The following is a 22,725-nucleotide window of genomic DNA, read 5'->3' on the forward strand; positions in this document are numbered from 1 at the left end:
GTATTGTTGAAACATCGATACCCGGAGGTTTTTTTTTTTTCACAATGCCACAAACTTTTACCTCGTATGTAATTCAACATTATACGTCCAAATAATCCATGAGTCTGCTCCTGGTTAGCGAGAAGGATCTGCTATAGAAGGATCGTATTTATATACAAGAAGATTTGACTTACATGAATATTATTGCGCGTTCATCTGAGTCCTGGTTACACTTCGATTTGCGCCTGCGGCGCGGCGACACACCGTCACAGCAGCAACTATAAGAGGAGTAAAAGTTCTTATCCACTAATTAATTCGTCTCAGGCAGCCTGTAGTTGACGACAGGAGAGGAGGCACAGTGCATGCTTTGTAGCACGTCTGTTGTCATCTTAGAAAGCGGGACTGTCCAGAGCATACGTATCCTGAAGATGTAAAAAAGTATGGTGCTTGGTCACCGAGAAGTTGAAATAAATATCTTGGTTCTTGTTCAAGATAACCTAACTGGGTGGTTACGAAAATCAGCTCCAGAATGTCACGGGACCACTAGCCTGAACTGAACCATGCACACATTGCCGTTTAAACATCTCATTGGACAGTCGGTGCTATCGACGCTTTGCATTATCTGAAAAGAAGCTAAATCGCGCCTCGTCGGACCCCACGAAGCACTCCCAGTCAGCCACTGTCCAGCTCTTGCGTTGTGTGGCCCTCTAACGCGTATAGTTTATATGCTGCTATGAGCAATGGCATTTTCCGAGGCACCCGACTTCAGACCTCCATTGCAAGAACTTCACTTCGCATTGTTCTCCTGAAAACTGGTTGAGGTAGCCCTGCACCAACTAACAGCAGCAATTCCTTCCAAAAACATTCTGTCACTGATAAGGCTAAACAGTTGACACTGTCCCTGTCGGTTAGGATATTTTACGACCACCATTCTGCCATTGGAACACCATTCCTTGTAGACATGTTGGAAAGTCGTGCTGATACGCAAATAAATGGAGCAACTACGTTCATGGTGCGTTCGTAGACGCGGCAAAACACTGTAGCTCTTTTCTGCCGTTCAGTTTCATCAACCCAACTTACTGCACTGATACAACCAACTGGCATGACTTACGTTAATGTTGGAGGGTCGTGTGAATGCCTGATACCAATTCTGCATTATCTCCAGTAGTCAGTGGGCTGTTTTAATGGGGCGATTAAAACAAAACACAAAAAACGAAGCACCAAGAAGGAATTACTCGAATGGGACTGAAATTGGTACATGTAACTTACATGTGCAGACAAACGAATGATTACGATTTCAGAATAATTGCATGTTTTGTTCAAGAGAAAGAGCTGTACGAACTAAGCAAGTGAATAACGCGTTGGTCCACCTCTAGCCCTTATGCAAGCAACTATCCGGCTTGGCATTGATTGATAGGTTTCTAGGTGTCCGCCTGAGAGATATCGTGCCAAATTCTGTCCATTCACCGCTAATCATCGCAGCTCAGTTCAAAGCGGGGCTAATCACTGAAGTTAATGAGAGTCCAGACCTAAGAAGTGTCTGGAGAAGCCCCGGCCAGAGGTGGGATACCAAGCTGACTGTCAACCTACATATGGCCCGACAGCCATATCTAGGGCGACAGTCAGGAGTGATAGTCTGGGGTGTCATTTCATAGCAGGACCTGTTTGGATGTCATCGCAGCATCCCTACAGCACAGCAGTAGATCGACGATATTCTACGCCCCATTTTGCTGCCCTCTAATGGCAAGGCATCCTGAGCTTACATTTAGCAAGATAATGCCCGCCCACATACGACGGGAGTTTCTCCTTCTTGTCTTCCTGCTTGCCAAACCCTACCTTGGCGTGTAAGGTCGCCGGATCTCTCCCCAGTTGAGAACGCGTGGAGCATTATCGGCAGAGCGCTCCAATCATCTCGGAATTTTGGCGATCTAAGCGTCATTAGGACAGAATTTTGCATCATCTCCGACAGGAGGACATAAAGAACTGTATCAATCAATGCCAAGCCGAATAACTGCTTACATAAAGGGCGGAGGTGGATCAAGGTGTTATTGATTTGCTCAATTTATGAAGCTGCTTCTCTTGAATACATCATTCAATTTTTCTGAAAGTACATCACATCTACAGATTTCCGTCCCATTCGAATATCTCCTTTGTCATGGGTCTTCCTCTATCTTTTTTATTATTTGTCAGGAGCTTATTTTTTATTGTTGTTCCTTATCCGTTAAATCAACATGTCCAAGCTACAATTGGTTTCGACATTTGTAGCAACCTCTAATAATCATTCATGTCCTCAAGCATAAACTAATATTGATTAGAATGGACACAATATATCGTAATAACAGAGACGCTAATTGCTGTTTTGGACACAAGAAAAATCACAGGAAGCTACCAGAAGTGCTAAAAAAGAAAGAAAAGAAAAAAGTTTTTTTCCTGTTATCCCAGATTGTTTCGACACCTACCTGTCACCTTCTCTGGGGATCGACTTATTTCTATAAAATATCATACTAAGTTCACCACTGCTTTTCTATTTTCGGTCTAAAAAGGTCATTTTGTTTTATTTGTTTCTGTTGCTCTCATTTAATTACTTGTAAAAATGGATTTTTACAGTACAGCCTATTTTGAAGTCTTTTTGTCGTTTTGACCACCGTCAACTGCAAATGTAGAAATCTGCTTATTTTTGTAATACGTTTCATGAGTAGTCGGTGTGTCTGTCATTGTACTTACGTTTTCCGACCAGATGTGCATCTCTGGTAGGTCTTCTTTTTGTCTTGGTATTGTATATACTCTTTTCGATATGTTTTTTATTTTACTCTCACCTGTTTTCAGACGTCTTTTACAAAAGCGAGGAATTTTAAGCAAACACTTACTTCCACATACTCATAGAGAGGGGCTGTGTTATTGTCGTCGTTCATTTGTTCATCGTTTTGCTTCCTTCCAGTGTCGTGCTAGCTCTGGTTGTTTGGTGAAAATCATTGTGGTGCGTCTGCTATGGGAGAACATGTCTTTGTGTGCGTGCTTGTGTGTGTGTTCAAATGGCTCTGAGCACTATGGGACTTAACATCCGTGATCGTAAGTCCCCTAGAACTTAGAACTACTTAAACCTAACTAACCTAAGGACATCACACACATCCATGCCCGAGGCAGTTTTCGAACCTGCGACCATAGCGGTAGCGCGGTTCCAGACTGTAGCGCCTAGAACCGCTCGGCCACTCCAGCCGGCGTGTGTGTGTGTGTGTGTGTGTGTGTGTGTGTGTGTGTGTGTGTGTGGAAGAAGAGACAGATTTAAGGAAAGGGAGGGAAGGGATTGACAAACAGATGGTTTTGGAGATTCGAGGATGTTTGAATACTATGTTTTATATGGGGAAGTGTCTTTGTGTAATTCAGTGACTCCTGTAAATATACAGAATAAAGATTAATAGACTAGACGAACTGCAGGGGCAGATTACTGACTGGAAATGGAGGAAAAAAGAACCTATGAACTTGTATCCGGACATTCATCGTTGCCACGTGGGCGGCTGTGACGAATGAAATTTGCTCTGACCACGTGCCGTGTTGCAGGCTGTGTGACTGACGCAACGTACTGTAAGCAACAAAACGGTTGGATCTTTATGTCGGGAACAAACCGAGATGGTATTTATCTACGGCCAGGCAGAAGGAAACGGTCGAGAGGCAGCACAATTACAACAAAACAACAAGCAGAACATTTCAAGCCCTATCTACAGGATAGTCGGATCTGCAGGATACTGAGACGTACTTTTGCTCCGCCTCCCTGCAAGTTCGTCTGTCTGGAAGGACCCATGATCACGCAAACGCCCAAAAAATGCTTGACATGTCTTGTGATGTAGTTGGTGTCTGTGACGATACTTGTTTTGGTATAGCCGTGCTGCCTCTGGACCGTTTCCATCTGTTTTGCCGTACACAGACACATAGATGCCGAACCATTCTGTTGCTCACAGCATGCTGCGTCAATCACACAGCTTGCTACTCACAAGTAACAAACGGCACGTGGTCAGAGAACCTTTCATTCGTCAGCGCCCTCTACTGTAGCAACGGTGAATTTCCGGACACACGTCCATAGGTGCTCTTTCCATCCATTTCCAGTCAAGAATCCGACCCTCCAACTTGTTGGTTATATTAATGTATATTGCGAGCACCTCAGAGACTTAAAAATTGACAGTTCACACTCCACTCTTGCAGATTATCTCATACAATAAACCGTTACGAAAACAGAACACAGAATAGAGGGGAACTAACTCACATAAGAATCAGTGGTTCAAGGAAAGGAAGTGTTGAATGACAATACAGCACTGTGCAATAATACAATTTTTGCACTGAATTGATACTCAGCTGCCTTCAGGTTCGCATAATAACTTGAAATGTTTTTGAAGATTATATTTTATTTCAAAAGCAAACAGTGGTATGTTGATTACATATGAAGTCCGTGGAAGAAAGATGCGAAGTGAAGCCTCAGATAGTGTGATTCTTATGAATCGGCGCCTGGCTTAGGCGCTGGCGCACGTAGCATCAAACTCTGCAACACAGCGGATAAAACATAAGTAAACATAAAACCACGGAGGTGGTTGCATAATTCACGATAGTTCCAGTGTAGAGAGTGATAGAGAGAGAGAGAGACATTACCATTTCTTACGCCCACAGTGCCCACAGCCTTTACCATAGCCGCCGCCGCGGCGACCGTAGCCTCCGCCGCCCTTGCCCTTCTTCAAGGTTCTCTTCTGACGGCTGGCAACGAGGGAATCTTCACCAGCTACCTCTGAAGCAGCAAGTAAACAAACAGTATGTAGTTTTCAATATTGGTTTGATACAGTCTAAGTCGACAAATCACAGAAAGACATGAGTTGAAAGAAAGTCCTGATGTAACCGATACTCCCTCAGAATTGTTCAAATGTGTGTGAAATCTTATGGGACTTAACTGCTAAGGTCATCAGTCCCTAAGCTTACACAACTACTTAACCTAAATTATCCTAAGGACAAACACACACACCCATGCCCGAGGGAGGACTGGAACCTCCGCCGGGACCAGCCTCAGAATTATTGAGAACCAGTTATATCAAATATACAAGTATCCCATCTGATGTGCAAGATACGAAGGGTGTTCGATAAGTAAGTTACACATCCTTAAGCCAAGCTAAGTGACTTTTATAGATTACTGCACTAGACTTGACACTGGCACAGAAGCTTGATACTATTTTTCAACATAGTCATCAGGTCTCAGTAAACAATGCTCGCGACGTCCTAACAGTCGTTCAGTTCCTCGACGATAGAAGTCCGCTCTTTGATCACGGAGTCATTCCAGGACCGCTGTGTGAACGTCCTCATCGTTGTAAAATTTCTTTCCAATCAGACGTCCTTTCGGCCGACCGAAAGATCTGGACACCGGGATCAGTATCGCTCGCGTCTGCGCGGCCTTGGTCAAATTGTTGGCACTATTTCACTACAGCTGGGCGGGACAGTGTATTCGATCCATACATCATAAGAATTTTACGGTGCATCTGTGTGCAATTTGGACGTTTTATCTGACATGCTTCGATTTTGGAGTACGTTTTCAATTGATGCACCATTTCAGTAGCACACTGTAAGCACCGATTAATTATCCGTGACGCAGAAGAGCTGTCTCTGCAGGAAGCCTGATACGTGCACCCTCTACTGACAATCCGCCAGCGTAGTTGTGCAGTGGTCTTAGGGTAGAATGACGTGTGTAACCTACAGTCTGCACATACACAGATGACAGTTTTAAACATGGCTGTTTCTCAGCAACCGTATACTAGAATGAGATTTTCACTCTACAGCGGAGTGTGCGCTGATGTGAAACTTCCTGGCAGATTAAAGCTGTGTGCCGGACCCAGATTCGAACTCGGGACCTTTGCCTTTCACGGGCAAGTGCTCTAGCAATTGAGCTACCCAAGCACGACTCACGCCCCGTCCTCACAGCTTTACTTCTGCCAGTATCTCGTCTACTACCTTCCAAATTTCACAGGAGCTCTCCTGCGAACCTTACAGAACTAGCACTCCTGGAAGAAAGGATATTGCGCAGACATGACTTAGCCACAGACTGGGGGATGTTTCCAGAATGAGATTTTCACTCTACAGCGGAGTGTGCGCTGATATAAGCTTCTGTGAAGTTTGGAAGGTAGGAGACAAGATACTGGCTGAAGTAAAGCTGTGAGGACGGGCTGAGAGTCGTGCTTATGTAGCTCAGTTGGTAGAGCACTTGCCCGCGAAAGGCAAAGGTCCCGATTCCGAGTCTCGGTCCGGCACACATAGGATTATACAGCCAACCGGTTGCAAATAGCTGGTACATTGACCTAGGTTTAGACCTCTCTATCGATGTCTTCATCAGAATGAAATTTTGAGAAACCCTATAAAAGAATAGTTGTGCCGCAATGGTAACACCGGTTCCCGTCAGATCACCGAAGTTAAACGCTGTCGGGCTGGGCTAGCACTTGGATGGGTAACCATCCGATCTTCCCACCGCTGTTGGCAAGCGGGGTGCACTCAGCCCTTGTGAGGCAAACTGAGAAGCTACTTGACTGAGAAGTAGTGTCTCCGGTCTCGTTAACTGACATGGCCGGGAGAGCGGCGTACTGACCACATGCCGCTCCATATCCGCATCCAGTGACGCCTGTGGACTGAGGATGACACGGCGGTAGGTCGGTAGCGTTGGACCTTCGTGCCGTGTTCGGGCGGAGTTAAGTTTATAAAGGAATATATAGAAAACTACAAGCATTAACGAAGATGACAATTGTCATGCCGGTAAAGAGGTTACTTACGTAAAATTACATTGCTAGAAAGCAATGGTCAGAATTACGAGCAGCCAGTGGCATGTGTGGCTAGCTAGGGACAACATCAGATTGATCGGCCCAGTGGCTTATATTGCTGCCACGAAAACAATACAAGATGCGCCGCCTATTGGACGCGCACAGTCATGTGTGCCCATTTGAAACACTGTAACGGAAATAGTTGAAACAAATGACAGTTAAAATTAAAAACGAAATACAAAGGAAGACAGTTTAGTGTATTTTTTAAAATACACAGAAGGCAAACAGATCAGGTATAACTAAGAGCCGTCTATTAGGCTTTATAGAAATTACTATTACGTAAAGGACAGAATAATATAGAAAAATTACACAAACAGCTGTGCAATATAGAAAATATCTGCATGAAAGTAACCAGCAGCATACATCGATGAGAATCGAAGAAAATGATGTTTCGGAACCAGCGACAGGAAGTTGTAGTAAAGAATAGGGGAATCAAAATTGTGCGAGCAGTGGATTAAAACCAATGAAAAAATTTTTGTTTAGTAGTTGTAAGTGTTCGTTCTTAGATATATGCTTGAAAATCTCCAGCTCTTCGAGTACGTCGAGCATAACGCCTTGGCCACTGCCCATTGCAAGACTAAATGACACCTGACGTTAGAGCCACGTGGTGTGGTAACGAAAGTATTGTTATGCAGTAAAATAATTTTGTTGTATATGTTTCAATGGTTTAGTATTCTACCAAGCGACATCAGAACAGAGGGCTAACTCTGGGCCGGTGGGCCAATTGGCATGTCAAGAAAACGTACCGCCGATGTAAGAGACGTTAGGCAAATTATTTACCTGAAGAGTGTAAAAAAATGATGGAATCTGACCTCGGGAAGTTCCGTTTGGATTGCGGAGAAGTATAGAAATGCGCGAAGGTATACTGACTCTACGATGTATCTTATGTTGAATATGGAAAACCTATGTTTATGGCGTTTTTAGATTTAAAGAAAGCGTTCTACATTGTTGACTGAAATAGAATCATTGAAATTCTGAAGGTAGAAGAAATAAAATACAACGAGCCAAGATTTATTTGTACACAGATCACACTGCTTATGGGAGTAGAATTACATGGAAGCAGAAAAAGGAATGAGTCTGCTTTGCAGTTTCTTCAAATGTGTGTGAAATCTTATGGGACTTAACTGCGAAGGTCATCAGTCCCTAAGCTTACACACTACTTAACCTAAATTATCCTGGACAAATACACACACCCATGCCCGAAGGAGGACTCGAACCTCCGCCGGGATCAGCCGCACAGTCCATGACCGCTCGGCTAATCCCGCCCTGCTTTTGCAGTCTGTTCATAAATTTAGTGGCTCAAATGGCTCTGAGCACTATGCGCCTTAACTACTGAGGTCATCAGTCGCCTAGAACTTAGAACTAATTAAACCTAACTAACGTAAGGACATCACACACATCAATGCCCGAGGCAGGATTCGAACCTGCGACCGTAGCGGTCGCTCGGCTCCAGACTGTAGCGCCTAGAACCGCACGGCCACTCCGGCCGGCTACAAATTTATTGATTTGTACATTGAGCTAGTAGTAAACGAAACCAAGGATAAATTTGGAAAGGGAATTAAAGTTCATGGAGAAGAAACGAAAATTATGTGGATTACCAACGACGTTTTAATTCTATCACAGAAGGCACGGAATTTGAAAGAGCAGACTGAAAACAGGTTATAGAACATCAGGTAAAACAAGTAACACGGATTTACACAAATTAACTGAGACGATGTTGGGAGAAATAGAGTAGGAAATGAGACAGTAAATGTAGTAGATATCTTTTGGTATTTGGACACCGAAATAAGCACTATAGCCGAAGTAGAGAGGATAGCAAATTCAGACTGGCAAATGCGAGAAACGCGTTTCGGAAACAGAGAAATTTGTTAACGTAGGATATAACTGTGTCAGGATGTATTTTCAGAATATATTGTCTGGATCCTAACCTTGTACGGAAATGAAACATGGACGATAAATAGTTCAGATAAGAAGCTGATAGCAGCTCTTGAATTGTGGTGGTATAGAACATTCCTGAGGAATATATGGCTGACCGAATAACTAATGACGGGGCACTAAATCGAATTGGGAGGGAGGCAGAGAATACATTTATTGCCATAAGTAAATGAAGGTGTCAGTTTACACAACACATCCTGAGGAACCAAGAATTGTCAATTTAGTAGTGGAAGGAAGATCTTTGGTGGAGGGAGGGATAAAAAATAAAAATTTAAAAGAGACCAAAGCTTGACTACAATAGGTAAGTGGATGTATGTTCCAGCAGCTAGACTTCAGATCTGCGTCACAGCAGTCTTCGGACTGAATATCATCATCGTCACAACAACATCAAGCATATTAAAAATTTTCTTTCCTCATCAATTTCATTGAAGTAAACGAAAACTCAAGTCGTATGGTATTGTTAACTGTCATATATGGAGGTAATAAGAACCATGGACCTTGCCGTTGGTGGGGTGTGGGGAGGCTTGAGTACCGCAGTGATACAGGTAGCCGTAACGTAGGTGCGACTACAGCGGAGGGGTGTCTGTTGAGGGGCAAGACAAATGTGTGGTTCCTGAGCAGTGGGGCAGCAGCGTTTTCAGCAGCTGCAGTGGCAACATTTTGGGTGATTGACTGAACTGGCCTTGTAACATTAACCAAAACAGCATTGCTATTCTGGTACTGTGAACGGCTCAAAGCAAGGGGAAAGTACAACCGTATTTTTCCCGAGGGCATGTAGCTTTACTGTATGGTTAAATGATGGAGTCCTCTTGGGTAAAATAGTCCGGATGTAAAATAATCCCCCACTCGGATCTCCGAGCGGGAACTACTCAGGAGGACGCCGTTATCAGGAGAAACAAAACTGACGTTCGACGGAGAGGTATGTGGAATGTCGGATATATAAATCGCGCAAGATGATTAGAAAATTTAAAAAGGGAACTAACTGTATAGGTTCAAGTTAGATATAGTGGGAATTAGTGAAGCTCGGTGGCAGAAGGAACAGGACTTCAGGTCAGGTGAATACAGGGTTATAAATACAAAATCAAATAGAGGCAATGCAGGAGTAGGTTTAACAATGAATAACAAAATAGGAACAAGGGTAAGCTACTACAAACAGCATAGTTAACACATTATTCTAGCCAAGTTAGGCACGAATCCCACACCCACCACAGTAATAAAAGTTTATGTGCTAACTAACACCGCAGATGACGAAGAGATTGAAGAAATGTATGATGAGTCAAAAAAATTATTCAGGTACTGCAGGGAGACGAAAATTAAACAGTCATGTGGGCCTGGAATTCGATTGTAGGACAAGGAAGAGAACGAAAAGTAGTAGGTGAATATGGACTGGGGTAAGGAATGAAAGAGGAAGCCGTCTGGTAGAATTTTACAAAAAATGGTTCAAATGGCTCAGTGTACTATAGGAATTAACATCTGAGGTCATCAGTCCCCTAGACTTAGACCTACTTAAACCTAACTAACCTAAAGACATCACACACATCCATGCCCGAGGCAGGATTCGAACCTGCGACCGTAGCAGTAGCGCGGTTCCGGACTGAAGCGCCTAGAACCGCACGGTCACAACGGCCGCTAGAAAAAAATGGTTCAAATGGCTCTGAGCACTATGGGACATAACAGCTATGGTCATCAGTCCCCTAGAACTTAGAACTACTTAAACCTAACTAACCTAAGGACATCACACAACACCCAGTCATCACGAGGCAGAGAAAATCCCTGACCCCGCCGGGAATCGAACCCGGGAACCTGGGCGTGGGACGGCCGCTAGAATTTTACACTACTTAACCACAGTTAACACTTGGCTTACGAATCATAAAAGAAGGTTGTATACACGGAAGAGGTCTGGAGACACTGGAAAGTTTGAGATAGATTACATAATAGTAAGACACAGAAGTATAAACCAAGTTTTAAATTTTAAGACATTTCCAGGGGCAAATGTGGACTCTGACCACAATTTATTGGTCATGAACTGTAGATTAAAACCGAAAAAACTGCAAAAAGATAGGAATTTAAGGAGAAGAGATCTGGATAAACTGAAAAAAACCAGAGGTTGTAGCGAGTTTCAGAGAGAGTATTAGGGAAGAGAGTATTAGGGAACGGTTGACAAGAACAGGGAAAAGAAATACAGTAGAAGAAGTATGGGTTGCTTTGAAAGATAAAATAGTGAAGGCAGCAGAGGATCAAGTAGGTAGAAAGACGAGGGCTAGTATAAATCCTTGAGCAGCAGAAGAGATATTGGATTTAATGAATGAAAGGAGAAAATATGAAAATGTAGAAAGACAGGAAGTGCAAAACGGCTAAGCAGGGATGGCTAGAGGACAAATGTAAGGATATAGAAGCAATATCACTAGGAGTAAGATAGCCACTGCCTACAAGAAAATTGAAGGGATCTTTGGAGAAAAGAGAACCCTCTGTATAAATATCAAGAGCTCAGTGGGAAACCAGTGCTAAGCAAGGAAGGGAAAGCAGAAGGATGGAAGGAGTATATAGAGCGTATACAGGGCGATGTACTCGAGGACAAGATATGATACTGCGTGAAGAATTTGACGAAGCACTGTTACGGCACAAAGTAATACAGGTTCCAGTTTATAAAATTTTTAACGGAGTTCAGCCACCTTGACGTAAGATAGACTGGTTACGCCACGATTAGTGGCGGACCAGGAACCCAGGTGAAGCAAGACAGACGGGCAGCACAGTCTGCATCTCTGCAGTAAGTAGCTGAGTGAGAGAGAGCGCACACAGCGGAAAAACAGAGAAGGACAGCGACTAAGCAAAATAACACGTGGTCATCGCTAGTAAACCGCACGTCACAGAAGTACGGAGAGCTTTTTAAACACCAGAGCCCCAGCTCCAATTAGGGGAGAACGGTTCAGGTCAATGGGAACTATGGAGTCCGTGTCGACGAAATTCCGTTCTATGGCCATGTTGTGTTAGTAAGTCGTCTCAAGATTAACCCGTGCTGTACCAGCCAGCCGCGGATTGCGGCAGAGCTGAACTCCACTGACGAAATTCATGCAGTATCACATCAACCACTACTGGTGGGAGAGCTGATGAATTACCAGCAGCAGTGCAGTGCCAGGTGCTGTAGTCTCTGAGTGTAGGACAGAAGACGATGAGCAGGGTTCCTGGCGGACCACTGTCCAACATGCCTAAGCACATCCAGCTGTGGGGCCTACCAGGCCAGCAGTACTGGGTTCAGCACCAGCCGCCTACAACACTCCGTGGATGGGGTGGTTCAGGGAGGAAGAGGCATGGAGTGGGATTGAGTACAAGCGCATCCAGGTGCGAGGTCTACCAGGCCGACAGTACTGGGTTCAACACCTGTTACCTACTCTACCCCTCAGATGGAGTGGTCCAGGGAAGAAGAGGAGGCAGGGAGTGGGGTCTACCAGGCCAGCAGTACTGGGTTCAACGTCTGCCACTTATACCAGTCTGAGGATGGGGTGGTCCAGGAAGAGGAGGCACGGTGTGGGATCGAGTACAAGGACATGCAGATGTGGGGTCTACCAGGCCAGCAGTACTGGGTTCAATACCTGCCACCTATACCAGTACTGTCGGCCTGGTAGACCCCACATATGGATGTGCTTGTACTCGATCCCACTCCATGCCTCTTCTTCCCTGGACCACGCCATCTGCAGACTGCAAGGACTGGCGCAGCTTCCGACACTGAGATGGCGTGCTCCAGGGAAGAAGAGGCATGGAGTGGGATCGAGTACAAGCAAATCCATACGTGGGCTCTACCAGGCCAGCAGTACTGGGTTCAATGCCTGCCACCTCTACCAGTCTGCAGATGGCGTGGTCCAGGGAAGAAGAGGCATGGAGTGGGATCGAGTACAAGCACATCCATATGTGGGGTCTACCAGGCCGACAGTACTGGATTCAACGTCTGCCACCTATACCAGTCTGCGAATGGGGTGGTCCAGGGAAGAAAAGGCACAGAGTGGGATCGAGTATAAGCACATTCAGGTGTGGTGTCTACCAGGCTGGCAGTACTGGGTTCAACGTTTGCCTCCTACACCAATCTGCGGATGGGATGGTCCAGGGAAGAAGAGGCATGGAGTGGGATCGAGTCCACTCCCTCAGCCGGTACCAGCTATCCATGATGTACCAGGCTTGACGCAAGAGGAACGACGTCTCGCTAGGACACAGGCGCAAGGACTGGCGCAGCTTCCGACACCGAGAGTCTGTCCGTGATGAGGGCAGTAGGAAACTACAGCCAACAGTGCACTACCCTTTGCAAAGTTGTCACAATAAACGATTCACTGAATAATAATGATTTATTAGCGCAAGGAGCGCTTCCAGACGATTACTGACATGGTACAGAGACTTCATCCGCTCGGCCCCTCTGCAGTACTGAATGACTTAAGTCTAAACAAGGTTATAGTAGTAGACAATATTCCGTTAGAACTGTTGATACCCTTGGGAGAGCCAGCCATGACGAAACTCTTCCATCTGGTAAGCAAGATGGATGAGACAGACGAAATACCCTCAGACCTCAAGAATAATATAATAATTCCAATCCTAAAGAAAGCAGGTATTGAAAGGTGTGATAATTACCGAACTATAATAAGTCACGGTCGCTCTTAATTTGGGGAGATACGGCAAATTTGCTGGCTAAGGTAGGATTTTGCAAGCACGAAGACAAACAGTAGAAACTCTCGCCGTGTGCGGAAGCGAATTATGCTGCTGATATGTAAGCTCAGTGTGGCTTGCCATTAAGGATAACAAAACGGGCGTAGAATATCGTCGACTTTACGCTGTAAGGGTGTCACGAATGACAACTAAAGGGGTCCTGCTATGAAATGAAATGCCTCCCGAGACCATAACTCCCGGTCGCAAGTTCGCATGGTGGGCGACGGTCAGCTTCATATCCCACCGCTGTCAGGGGCGTCCCCAGTCGCGTCTTCGCTTGTCATCATGGCTCAGTTCGATGAGGGACTAATCACTGAAGACAATTCTGCTTCATTCAAGGAGATTCCATGCCACAATTACTAACGAAGACACGTCTATAGACGCCTCGTATCAGTGGTAGGATATCAGCCTCAGTGTCACCCAGCATACTACCCGACAACCTGGAGTGATGGTTTGGGGTTCCATTTCATTTCACAGCAGGACCAGTTTCGTTACCATCCGTGGCAACTTTACAGCACAGCGGTACGTCAACGATATTCTAAGCCCCGTTTTGTTTCCCTTAATGGCAAGCCACACTGAGGTTACATCTCAGCTATATAATGTCCGTCCAGATACGGCGAGAGTTTCTGCTGCTTGTTGTCTTCGTGCTTGCCAGCCTCACCTTGGCCAGCAATGTCGCCGGATGTTTCAAAAATGGTTCAAATGGCTCTGAGCACTATGCGACTTAACTTCTCAGGTCATTAGTCGCCTAGAACGTAGAACTAATTAAACCTAACTAACCTAAGGACATCACACACATCCATGCCCGAGGCAGGATTCGAACCTGCGATCGTAGCGGTCGCTCGGTTCCACTCCGACCGGCGCCGGATCTTTCCCCAGTTAGAACGTTTGGAACATTGCGGTCATGTCCCTTCAATCAACTCGGGATTCTGACGATCTAAATTGCCAATTGAGCAGGAATAATTTCTTGCATAAGTGGCAGATGTGGACCAACGCGTTATTCACTTGCTGAATTTGGGAAGCTCTTTCTCTTTAACAAAACGTACAGCTTTTTTTCTGAAACTGTAGTCATTTGTTTCTTTTTAATATACGTCAAATGATTTTTTTGTCCTAGAGTGCATCTTCACCGATTGATCGCACTGGAATTCGGAGTTATTTAGCAAGTTTCTTTATTTTCCTTAAATGTGGGAACTGCATCATGACTTTCTTGCCAGATACTAACGACCCGATTGTATTCAGTTCGCACGGAAGTTATACTGGGTAAATTTAGAAAACACTATTTGGACTCCAAGGTTGTACTCTTGTTGACAGCAAGAAAATGAGATAAGATAGCTTTAAGTACGTCTGACACATATATACAATTTTCTCCTCGTTCAATATGCAATGCGATAGGACATAACAATAATTTCAAGGAATGTATGAAATTACTGCTAGCCGTTAATTTACGGTAAAAAGCTAATGAATGCTGTTTACAAAGGCACACTGAATGTACCACATGGTAAAGTTGCTAGAATAGAGCATTTAGTATGAACCATTTGTACTAGAACGATGTCACAGTTTCATCGGTGAGTCATATCACTTGCATCAGTTTCGTAGCAAAAATATCTGTGTTTATGTTTAATAAATGAGTTTGAAGTTAGTTAAAATGCTTTTTCAGATTGCTGGAATCACTGTTTGGTTTAACCTTAGGTGTTTGTGTGTACTTCCACTCCATTAAATAACGGTCGAGCTGGACGTCTCGTCTGGTAACATTCACAGTGGTAGATGCGTGTAACTTGCCGTGTAGGCCGGCCGCAGTGGCCGAGCGGTTCTAGGCGCTTCAGTCCTGAACCACGCAGCTGCTGCGGTCGCAGGTTCGAATCATGCCTTGGGCATGGATGTGTTTGATGTCCTTATGTTCGTTAGGTTTAACTAGTTCTAAGTTTAGGGGGCTGATGACCTCAGATGTTACGTCTCATAGTGCTTAGAGCCGTTCGCCGTGTAAGCCCATATGAATTGGAATAGAGACGCTCAGTATTACCTGCCGCGTTCTCCAGTGGGTACGGTCCCAACGCGCTGGTGAGTGGCGGCTGTTGCAGCTCGACGGAGCGGACAGCACGAGTTTCCTCACTTTCCTCCAGCTCTTGCTCCTCTTGTGGAACAGGAACGGCAGCTGAAAACAAAGTACCATAATTTAGTGTCTTTTACATTACTATTATCGTGCTTAACGCATAAAAGGAAACACAGGAAATCAAAGAAATGTACTTAGTTATAGAATCAAGTGTAATCGAGAGGTATCGATAGAGCAAAGGTTAGAGTAGGTCCATGGGCGTGGCTCGCTTTCTCGTATATGGAGCGTCGCTAGCAAAATAGACAAGTTCAGATTCGAATCACCATCTCAAGCACATAATTAGGCACTGAAGAATTTCGGAAAATTAAGGTCGTTTGGCATACACAACAAACATATTTACATAAATTAGCATCGTAGACCATTCCACATTCATAAAAAACGCATTCATCAATGAAATATGTACTATTTAAAGGTGAACAAATAAAAATTAATTGTGTGGGTACATACTCGTGTTTGTGTTTTGGGTGGGAACTGGAATCGGTACTTAATGTTATATGTTATACCGTATACTTTAACTATATATATAACTATGTATGTATACTGTATACCATAACTAAAAGTTAAACCAGGCAGGGTATACGATAACAGAATGAAAATGCTTCTAGTATACATGAGTAAGCAAACGAGCTGCTTGCGACGTAACTGCCAATTTGTGGTTACGAGCCGACGCTGACGTCTTCGTTAAATACTGTTCTAAATAGTGCAAACGAATTTGAATTGTAAAGATTTTGACTGAGTCCCCATCTAACTTCACGTAAGGCCCATCTTTGGGAAATGTGGCAGATGCATGATGAAGCGTCGCCACATTTACCTACGGAACTCGCTAAGTGGAGTGGTCCTTGGCCTCCAAGGTCACCTGTCTTCAATTCTCTCAGTTTTTCTGACTAGGGTCATCTCTCGAAGTGACGTGTACAGTACTTCTATTGATGCTGTTCAAAAACTGGAGCAGTGAATTCTGCAGTCGTTTCAAGATTCACGAGGTGATCTGCTTGGGAGGAGGACCGAAATAATTCGTAACTCGTTGTACAGACGAGTCCTCTGATAGGTACGAGTATACAATAAATTGAAAATTGAAATAGTCTGAAGTAGTAGTGTATTTCTTGTTAAGGTGAAATTTGAAACCAATCGAAAAGTTTCACACTGTAGTCAATAAGGACTCATAACAGCAATTGTGTTTCAAACGGCTGTTTTACGGATACATGTCTATTGGAGAGCTATTGCTTCTGTTAACGTGTAGTTGATTTACGGTATAGCCAACCAACGGACAATATCATATCCAAAAGAACTCAGAACGTTGTACATAGTAATTCAACCAACAAACGGTGAGGTGACAGAAGTCACGGAGTAAGTCATGGGATACCTCTTAATATCGTCTTGATCTCTTTTTTTTCACGGCGTAGTGCAGCTACTTGACGTGCCATGGATTCAACAAGTCATTCGAAATCACCTGCGTAAATACTGAGCCATGCTGCCTCTAAAGCCGTCCAAAACTGCTGTACACGAACTGATCTCTCGATTTGCCCCCGTAAATGTTCGATGGAAGTCATGCAGGGTGATATGGGTGGCCAGATCATTGGCTCGAATCATCCAGAATGTTTTTCAAACAACGTAGAACAGTTGTGCTCCTTTGATGTGGCGTTTTGCCATCCATAAAAACTCCATCGTAGTTTGGGAACATGATGTCCATAAATGACTGCAGATGGTCTCCAAGTAGCCGAACATAACTATATCCAGACATTGATCGGTTCACTTGGACCAGAGGATCCAGTTCATTCCATGTAAACACAGTCCACATCATTATGGAGTCACCATCAGCTTGTACAGAGCCCTGCTAACAACTTGGGTCCACGGCCCCTAGAGTCTGCCCCATAATAGAAACCTACCATCATTTTTTTTTTGTCATCGGTCTACTGACTGGTTTGATGCGGCCCGCCACGAATTCCTTTCCTGTGCTAACCTCTTCATCTCATAGTAGCACTTACAACCTACGTCCTCAATTATTTGCTTGACGTATTCCAATCTCTGTCTTCGTCTGCAGTTTTTGCCCTCTACAGCTCCCTCTAGTACCATGGAAGTCATTCCCTCATGTCTTAGCAGATATCCTATCATCCTGTCCCTTCTCCTCATCAGTGGTTTCCACATATTCCTTTCCTCTCCGATTCTGCGTAGAACCTCCTCATTCCTTACCTTATCAGTCCACCTAATTTTCAACATTCGTCTATAGCACCACATCTCAAATGCTTCGATTCTGTTCTGTTCCGGTTTTCCCACAGTCCATGTTTCACTACCATACAATACTGTACTCCAGACGTACGTCCTCAGAAATTTCTTCCTCAAATTAAGGCCGGTATTTGATATTAGTAGATTTCTCTTGGCCAGAAACGCCTTTTTTGCCATAGCGCGTCTGCTTTTGATGTCCTCCTTGCTCCGTCCGTCATTGGTTATTTTACTGCCTAGGTAGCAGAATTCCTTAACTTCATTGACTTCGTGACCATCAATCCTGATGTTAAGTTTCTCGCTGTTCTCATTTCTATTGCTTCTCATTACCTTGGCCTTTCTCTGATTTACTCTCAAACCATACTGTGTACTCATTAGACTGTTCATTCCGTTCAGAAGATCATTTAATTCTTCTTCACTTTCACTCAGGATAGCAATGTCATCAGCGAATCGTATCATTGATATCCTTTCACCTTGTATTTTAATTCCACTCCTGAACCTTTCTTTTATTTCCATCATTGCTTCCTCGATGTACAGATTGAAGAGTACAGCCTTGTCTTACACCCTTCTTAATACGAGCACTTCGTTCTTGATCGTCCACTCTTATTATTCCCTTTTGGTTGTTGTACATATTGTATATGACCCGTCTCTCCCGATAGCTTACCCCCACTTTTTGCAGAATCTCGAACAGCTTGCACCATTTTATATTGTCGAACGCTTTTTCCAGGTCGACAAATCCTATGAAAGTCTCTTGATTTTTCTTTAGCCTTGCTTCCGTTATTAGCCGTAACGTCAGAATTGCCTCTCTCGTCCCTTTACTTTTCCTAAAGCCAAACTGATCGTCACCTAGCGCATTCTCAATTTTCTTTTCCATTCTTCTGTATATTATTCTTGTAAGCAGCTTCGATGCATGAGCTGTTAAGCTGATTGTGCGATAATTCCCGCACTTGTCAGCTCTTGGCGTCTTCGGAATTGTGTGGATGATGCTTTTCCGAAAGTCAGATGGTATATCGCCAGACTCATATATTCTACACACCAACGTGAATAGTCGTTTTGTTGCCACTTCTCCCCAATGATTTTAGAAATTCTGATGGAATGTTATCTATCCCTTCTGCCTTATTTGGCCAATGCTCTTTTAAATTACGATTCTAATACTGGATCCCCTCTCTCTTCTAAATCGACTCCTGTTTCTTCTTCTATCACTTCAGACAAATCTTCGTCCTCATAGAGGCTTTCAATGTATTCTTCCCACCTATCTGCTCTCTGCTCTGTATTTAACTGTGGAATTCCCGTTGCATTCTTAATGTTACCACCGTTGCTTTTTAATGTCACCAAAGGTTGTTTTGACTTTCCTGTATGCTGAGTCTGTCCTTCCGACAATCATATCTTTTTCGATGTCTTCACATTTTTCCTGCAGCCATTTCGTCTTAACTTCCCTGTATTTCCTATTTATTCATTCCTCAGCGACTGCCCGCAGCTCGTGGTCGTGCGGTAGCGTTCTCGCTTCCCACGCCCGGGTTCGATTCCCGGCGGGGTCAGGGATTTTCTCTGCCTCGTGATGGCTGGGTGTTGTGTGATGTCCTTAGGTTAGTTAGGTTTAAGTAGTTCTAAGTTCTAGGGGACTGATGACCATAGATGTTAAGTCCCATAGTGCTCAGAGCCATTTGACCCATTTGAACCTCAGCGACTTGTATTTCTGTATTCCTGATTTTCCCGGAACATGTTTGTACTTCCTCCTTTCATCAATCAACTGAAGTATTTCTTCTGTTACCCATGGTTTCTTCGCAGCTACCTTCTTTGTACCTATGTTTTCCTTCCCAACTTCTGTGATGGCCCTTTTTAGAGATGTCCATTCCTCTTCAACTGTACTGCCTACTGCGCTATTCCCTATTGCTGTATCTATAGCGTTAGAGAACTTCAAACGTATCTCATCAGCTTTTACCAACTGAAATCGGGACTCATCTGACTAGGCCACGGTTTTCCAGTCTATATGGTCCAACCGATATGGTCATGAGCCCAGAAGCCCAGGAGAGGCGCTGCAGGTGATGTTGTGCTGCTACCATAGCCTATTAACGCAAAATATTGCCGAGCTGTGTTAACGGATACGCTCGTCGTATACCACACATTGATTCCTGCGGTTATTTCACGCAGTGTTGCTTGTCTGTTAGCACTGACAACTCTACTCAGAAACCGCTGCTCCCAGTCGTTAAGTGAAGGCTGTCGGCCACTGCGTTGTCCATGGTGAGAGGTAATGCCTTAAATCTGATATCCTCAGTACGCTTTTGACACTGTGGATTTCGAATTTCAGTATATTGAATTTCCTAACCACTATCTAAATGGAATGTCCCATGCACTTAGCTCCAACTACCATTCCGCGTTCAGAGTCCGTTAATTTCCGTTGTGCGGCCATAACACCTCAGAAATCTTTTTACATTAATCACCTGGGTACGAATGACAGTTCCGCTAATGTGCTGCCTCTTTACACCTTGTATATGCTGTACTGCCGCCATCTCTATATGTGCGTATCGCTATCCCATGACTTTTTCAGCTCAGTGTGCTACGGGGATATCATCACTGGAGAGAAATCACGCATGCGGTTTCCCAAAGCTCAGTCTTAGGTCAGCTGCTGTGCCTTATAGATGTAAATGATCTTACGTCTAAGATATAAAAAAAAGAATCAGTTCTTTTTACAGATGACACTAGTATTGTAAAGAATTCAAGCATACACTCAGCAACAGAATAAGTGGTAAACATTGTGGTCTTCTGCGAATAGTTTCTCTTTCGATTTATTAAGAGGCGTCGTATTCACTTCTGTACATTTAGAGGTACTACACTAATGAAAAGTGTAACACAGGATGAGGAAATAATAAATAGGGTGCAAGCTTCAAATTTTGTAGGAGACCATATCAACGAGTATTGAAACCGGAAAAAGCACATTTTGGAACACGCAACACAATTTAATTCAGCCACATTTTCACTTAGAATAATTTCAGATATTGGTGAAAGACAAATCTATAAGTTGACATGTCCTGCATCACATTTTCATTCAGTATTATCATACGGAATAATGTTCTGGGGTAACTCATCTTTAAGAAAGGAAGCCTTCACTGTTCGAAAACGTGCTGTGGGACTAATATGTGGTGCTCATCATCTAGAAGTCAGGGAGTTAGGCATTTCGACCACTGCTTCACAGTATATTTACTATCTCACGAAGTTTACTGTAAATAATACACTGCAGTTCAAAAGCAATGATGATATACTTCATTACCCTACCAGCAAAAATTTACATTCATTACGTACCATGAAGTTTGTCTTTAACACAAAACAGGGTGCAAAATACTGCAACACCAATTTTTTATAATGCACCCAATCATCTAAAATGCCTGACACAGCAAAGAAAATGAACTGAAAGAGTTTCTCCTTTACAACTTCTTCTATTCTGTAGAAGAAACTCTGTTATTGTAATTTGTAAAAGGTGGTAGATATGTCTATTAAAAAAAAGACGTAAATATCAGCATTTAGGAATATTTATAAATTAATTTTTGATGTGAATACCAAATGACAAATGACTCGTTACGAACATTACCATTTTTCATACAATTGATTCATGGAACGTGAAACTAACTTTCACTAGTACCAGTTTTCGCTATAAATTATTATGTACTTTGCATAGTGACTTTTTGAGTAAATGTTCAGTTACTCACTCAGATGTACATAGAATGAAAGTGAAAGAACATACGTATTATTTGTTCGACACAACTTTGTATAGTGGTGAAAGAGAGGGAAGTTACAGCTTAACGTGCAGCGCACCATTCCATATGTGAGACAAATCACTCAATACGCGATGCCAGGAGGCATTCACATTAGGAAAAGATAAACTTCGCGGGCTGTTAATACCAATAAGCGTGACAAGCTGGAAGTTGTGTTTGACCTGTCATGTCATACAGTACGGCTTTACTGCTTTGCTGTCATTTATAACTCTGATAATTGCCTCCATAGTCACAAGAATTGCAGATATGTCAAACTGCTTGTAATACAGCAGTAGCAGCGAGGCACACGAAAGTATAAAAACGTAAATGGATTTAGTGAATGTAATAGCTTACCAGATACGCCGACCAACAGGACGAGTAGTCCCAGTGAGAAGAAGACACGTCCCAGTGGCATTCTCATAATGACGCAGTACGACAACGATCTCCTCACGGCTGTTGTTGTCTAACTCCACGTGTGACGTCCTGCACAACGTTTATATACGCTCCGCCCGAGAAGGAACTTCCCCAGAGGTTGGGGCACCCCGTCGCAAGCAAAAAAGTGACATGGGTGCCTGGCCACGCAGGTCGCTCTGTCCTGAGAGGTTTCCTACACCGACCATGACCGTGAGAACCAGAGGTCGCCAGTCGGCTACTCCGCACGTGGACATCTGATGCTCTCGTAATCATTACGTGAGCTAACTTCTTCCTTCAGCTAGGATGCTATATAATTTTCTTGCATCTGCCATATGACTGTTTTGTCCGCGCTCGTTGCTGTCTCTTCGATGCGTCACTTAAAATGTTCCTTTCCTGCGACAGAGTAGATGCTATAGTTTCTTTGTGAAAGTTTAAAGTCCGCCGCTGTGGCCGAGCGGTGCTAGCCGCTTCAGTCCGGAATCGCGCTGCTGCTACGGTCGCAGGTTCGAATCCTGCCTCGGGCATGGATGAGTGTGATGTCCTTAGGTTGGTTAGGTTTAAGTAGACTTCTAAGTCTAGGGGACTGATGACCTCAGATGTCAAGTCCCATAGTGCTTAGAGCCATTTGAAACATTTTTTTTCTTAAATCTAAAGGTTTATTGGGACTGACACTGGAATTTGCACGTCTTTTTCGGACAGTGCACTTGCGAATAAGTCATGTTGTGGGACCTACCATTCTAATATGATGAGTACGCCACCAAGAGAAAAAGAATTTCAACCTGTATTACATCCCTCA

The 22,725-nt window shown here is 43.8% G+C and overlaps 1 protein-coding gene across 1 annotated transcript; it reads right to left on the bottom strand.

The window, feature by feature from the left end:
- Window positions 1-4,356: 4,356 nt before the first annotated feature.
- Window positions 4,357-21,973, bottom strand: LOC124711238. Its single transcript, XM_047241202.1, has 4 exons — window positions 21,870-21,973; window positions 15,460-15,591; window positions 4,618-4,750; window positions 4,357-4,510 (listed from the first exon to the last, which is right to left on the bottom strand). Coding segments are annotated over exons 1-4 (333 nt in total). The 5' UTR covers window positions 21,937-21,973; the 3' UTR covers window positions 4,357-4,509.
- Window positions 21,974-22,725: the final 752 nt, after the last annotated feature.

This window comes from Schistocerca piceifrons, chromosome 1, assembly GCF_021461385.2.
Source record: "Schistocerca piceifrons isolate TAMUIC-IGC-003096 chromosome 1, iqSchPice1.1, whole genome shotgun sequence".
In the NCBI taxonomy this organism is placed as follows: domain Eukaryota; kingdom Metazoa; phylum Arthropoda; class Insecta; order Orthoptera; family Acrididae; genus Schistocerca; species Schistocerca piceifrons.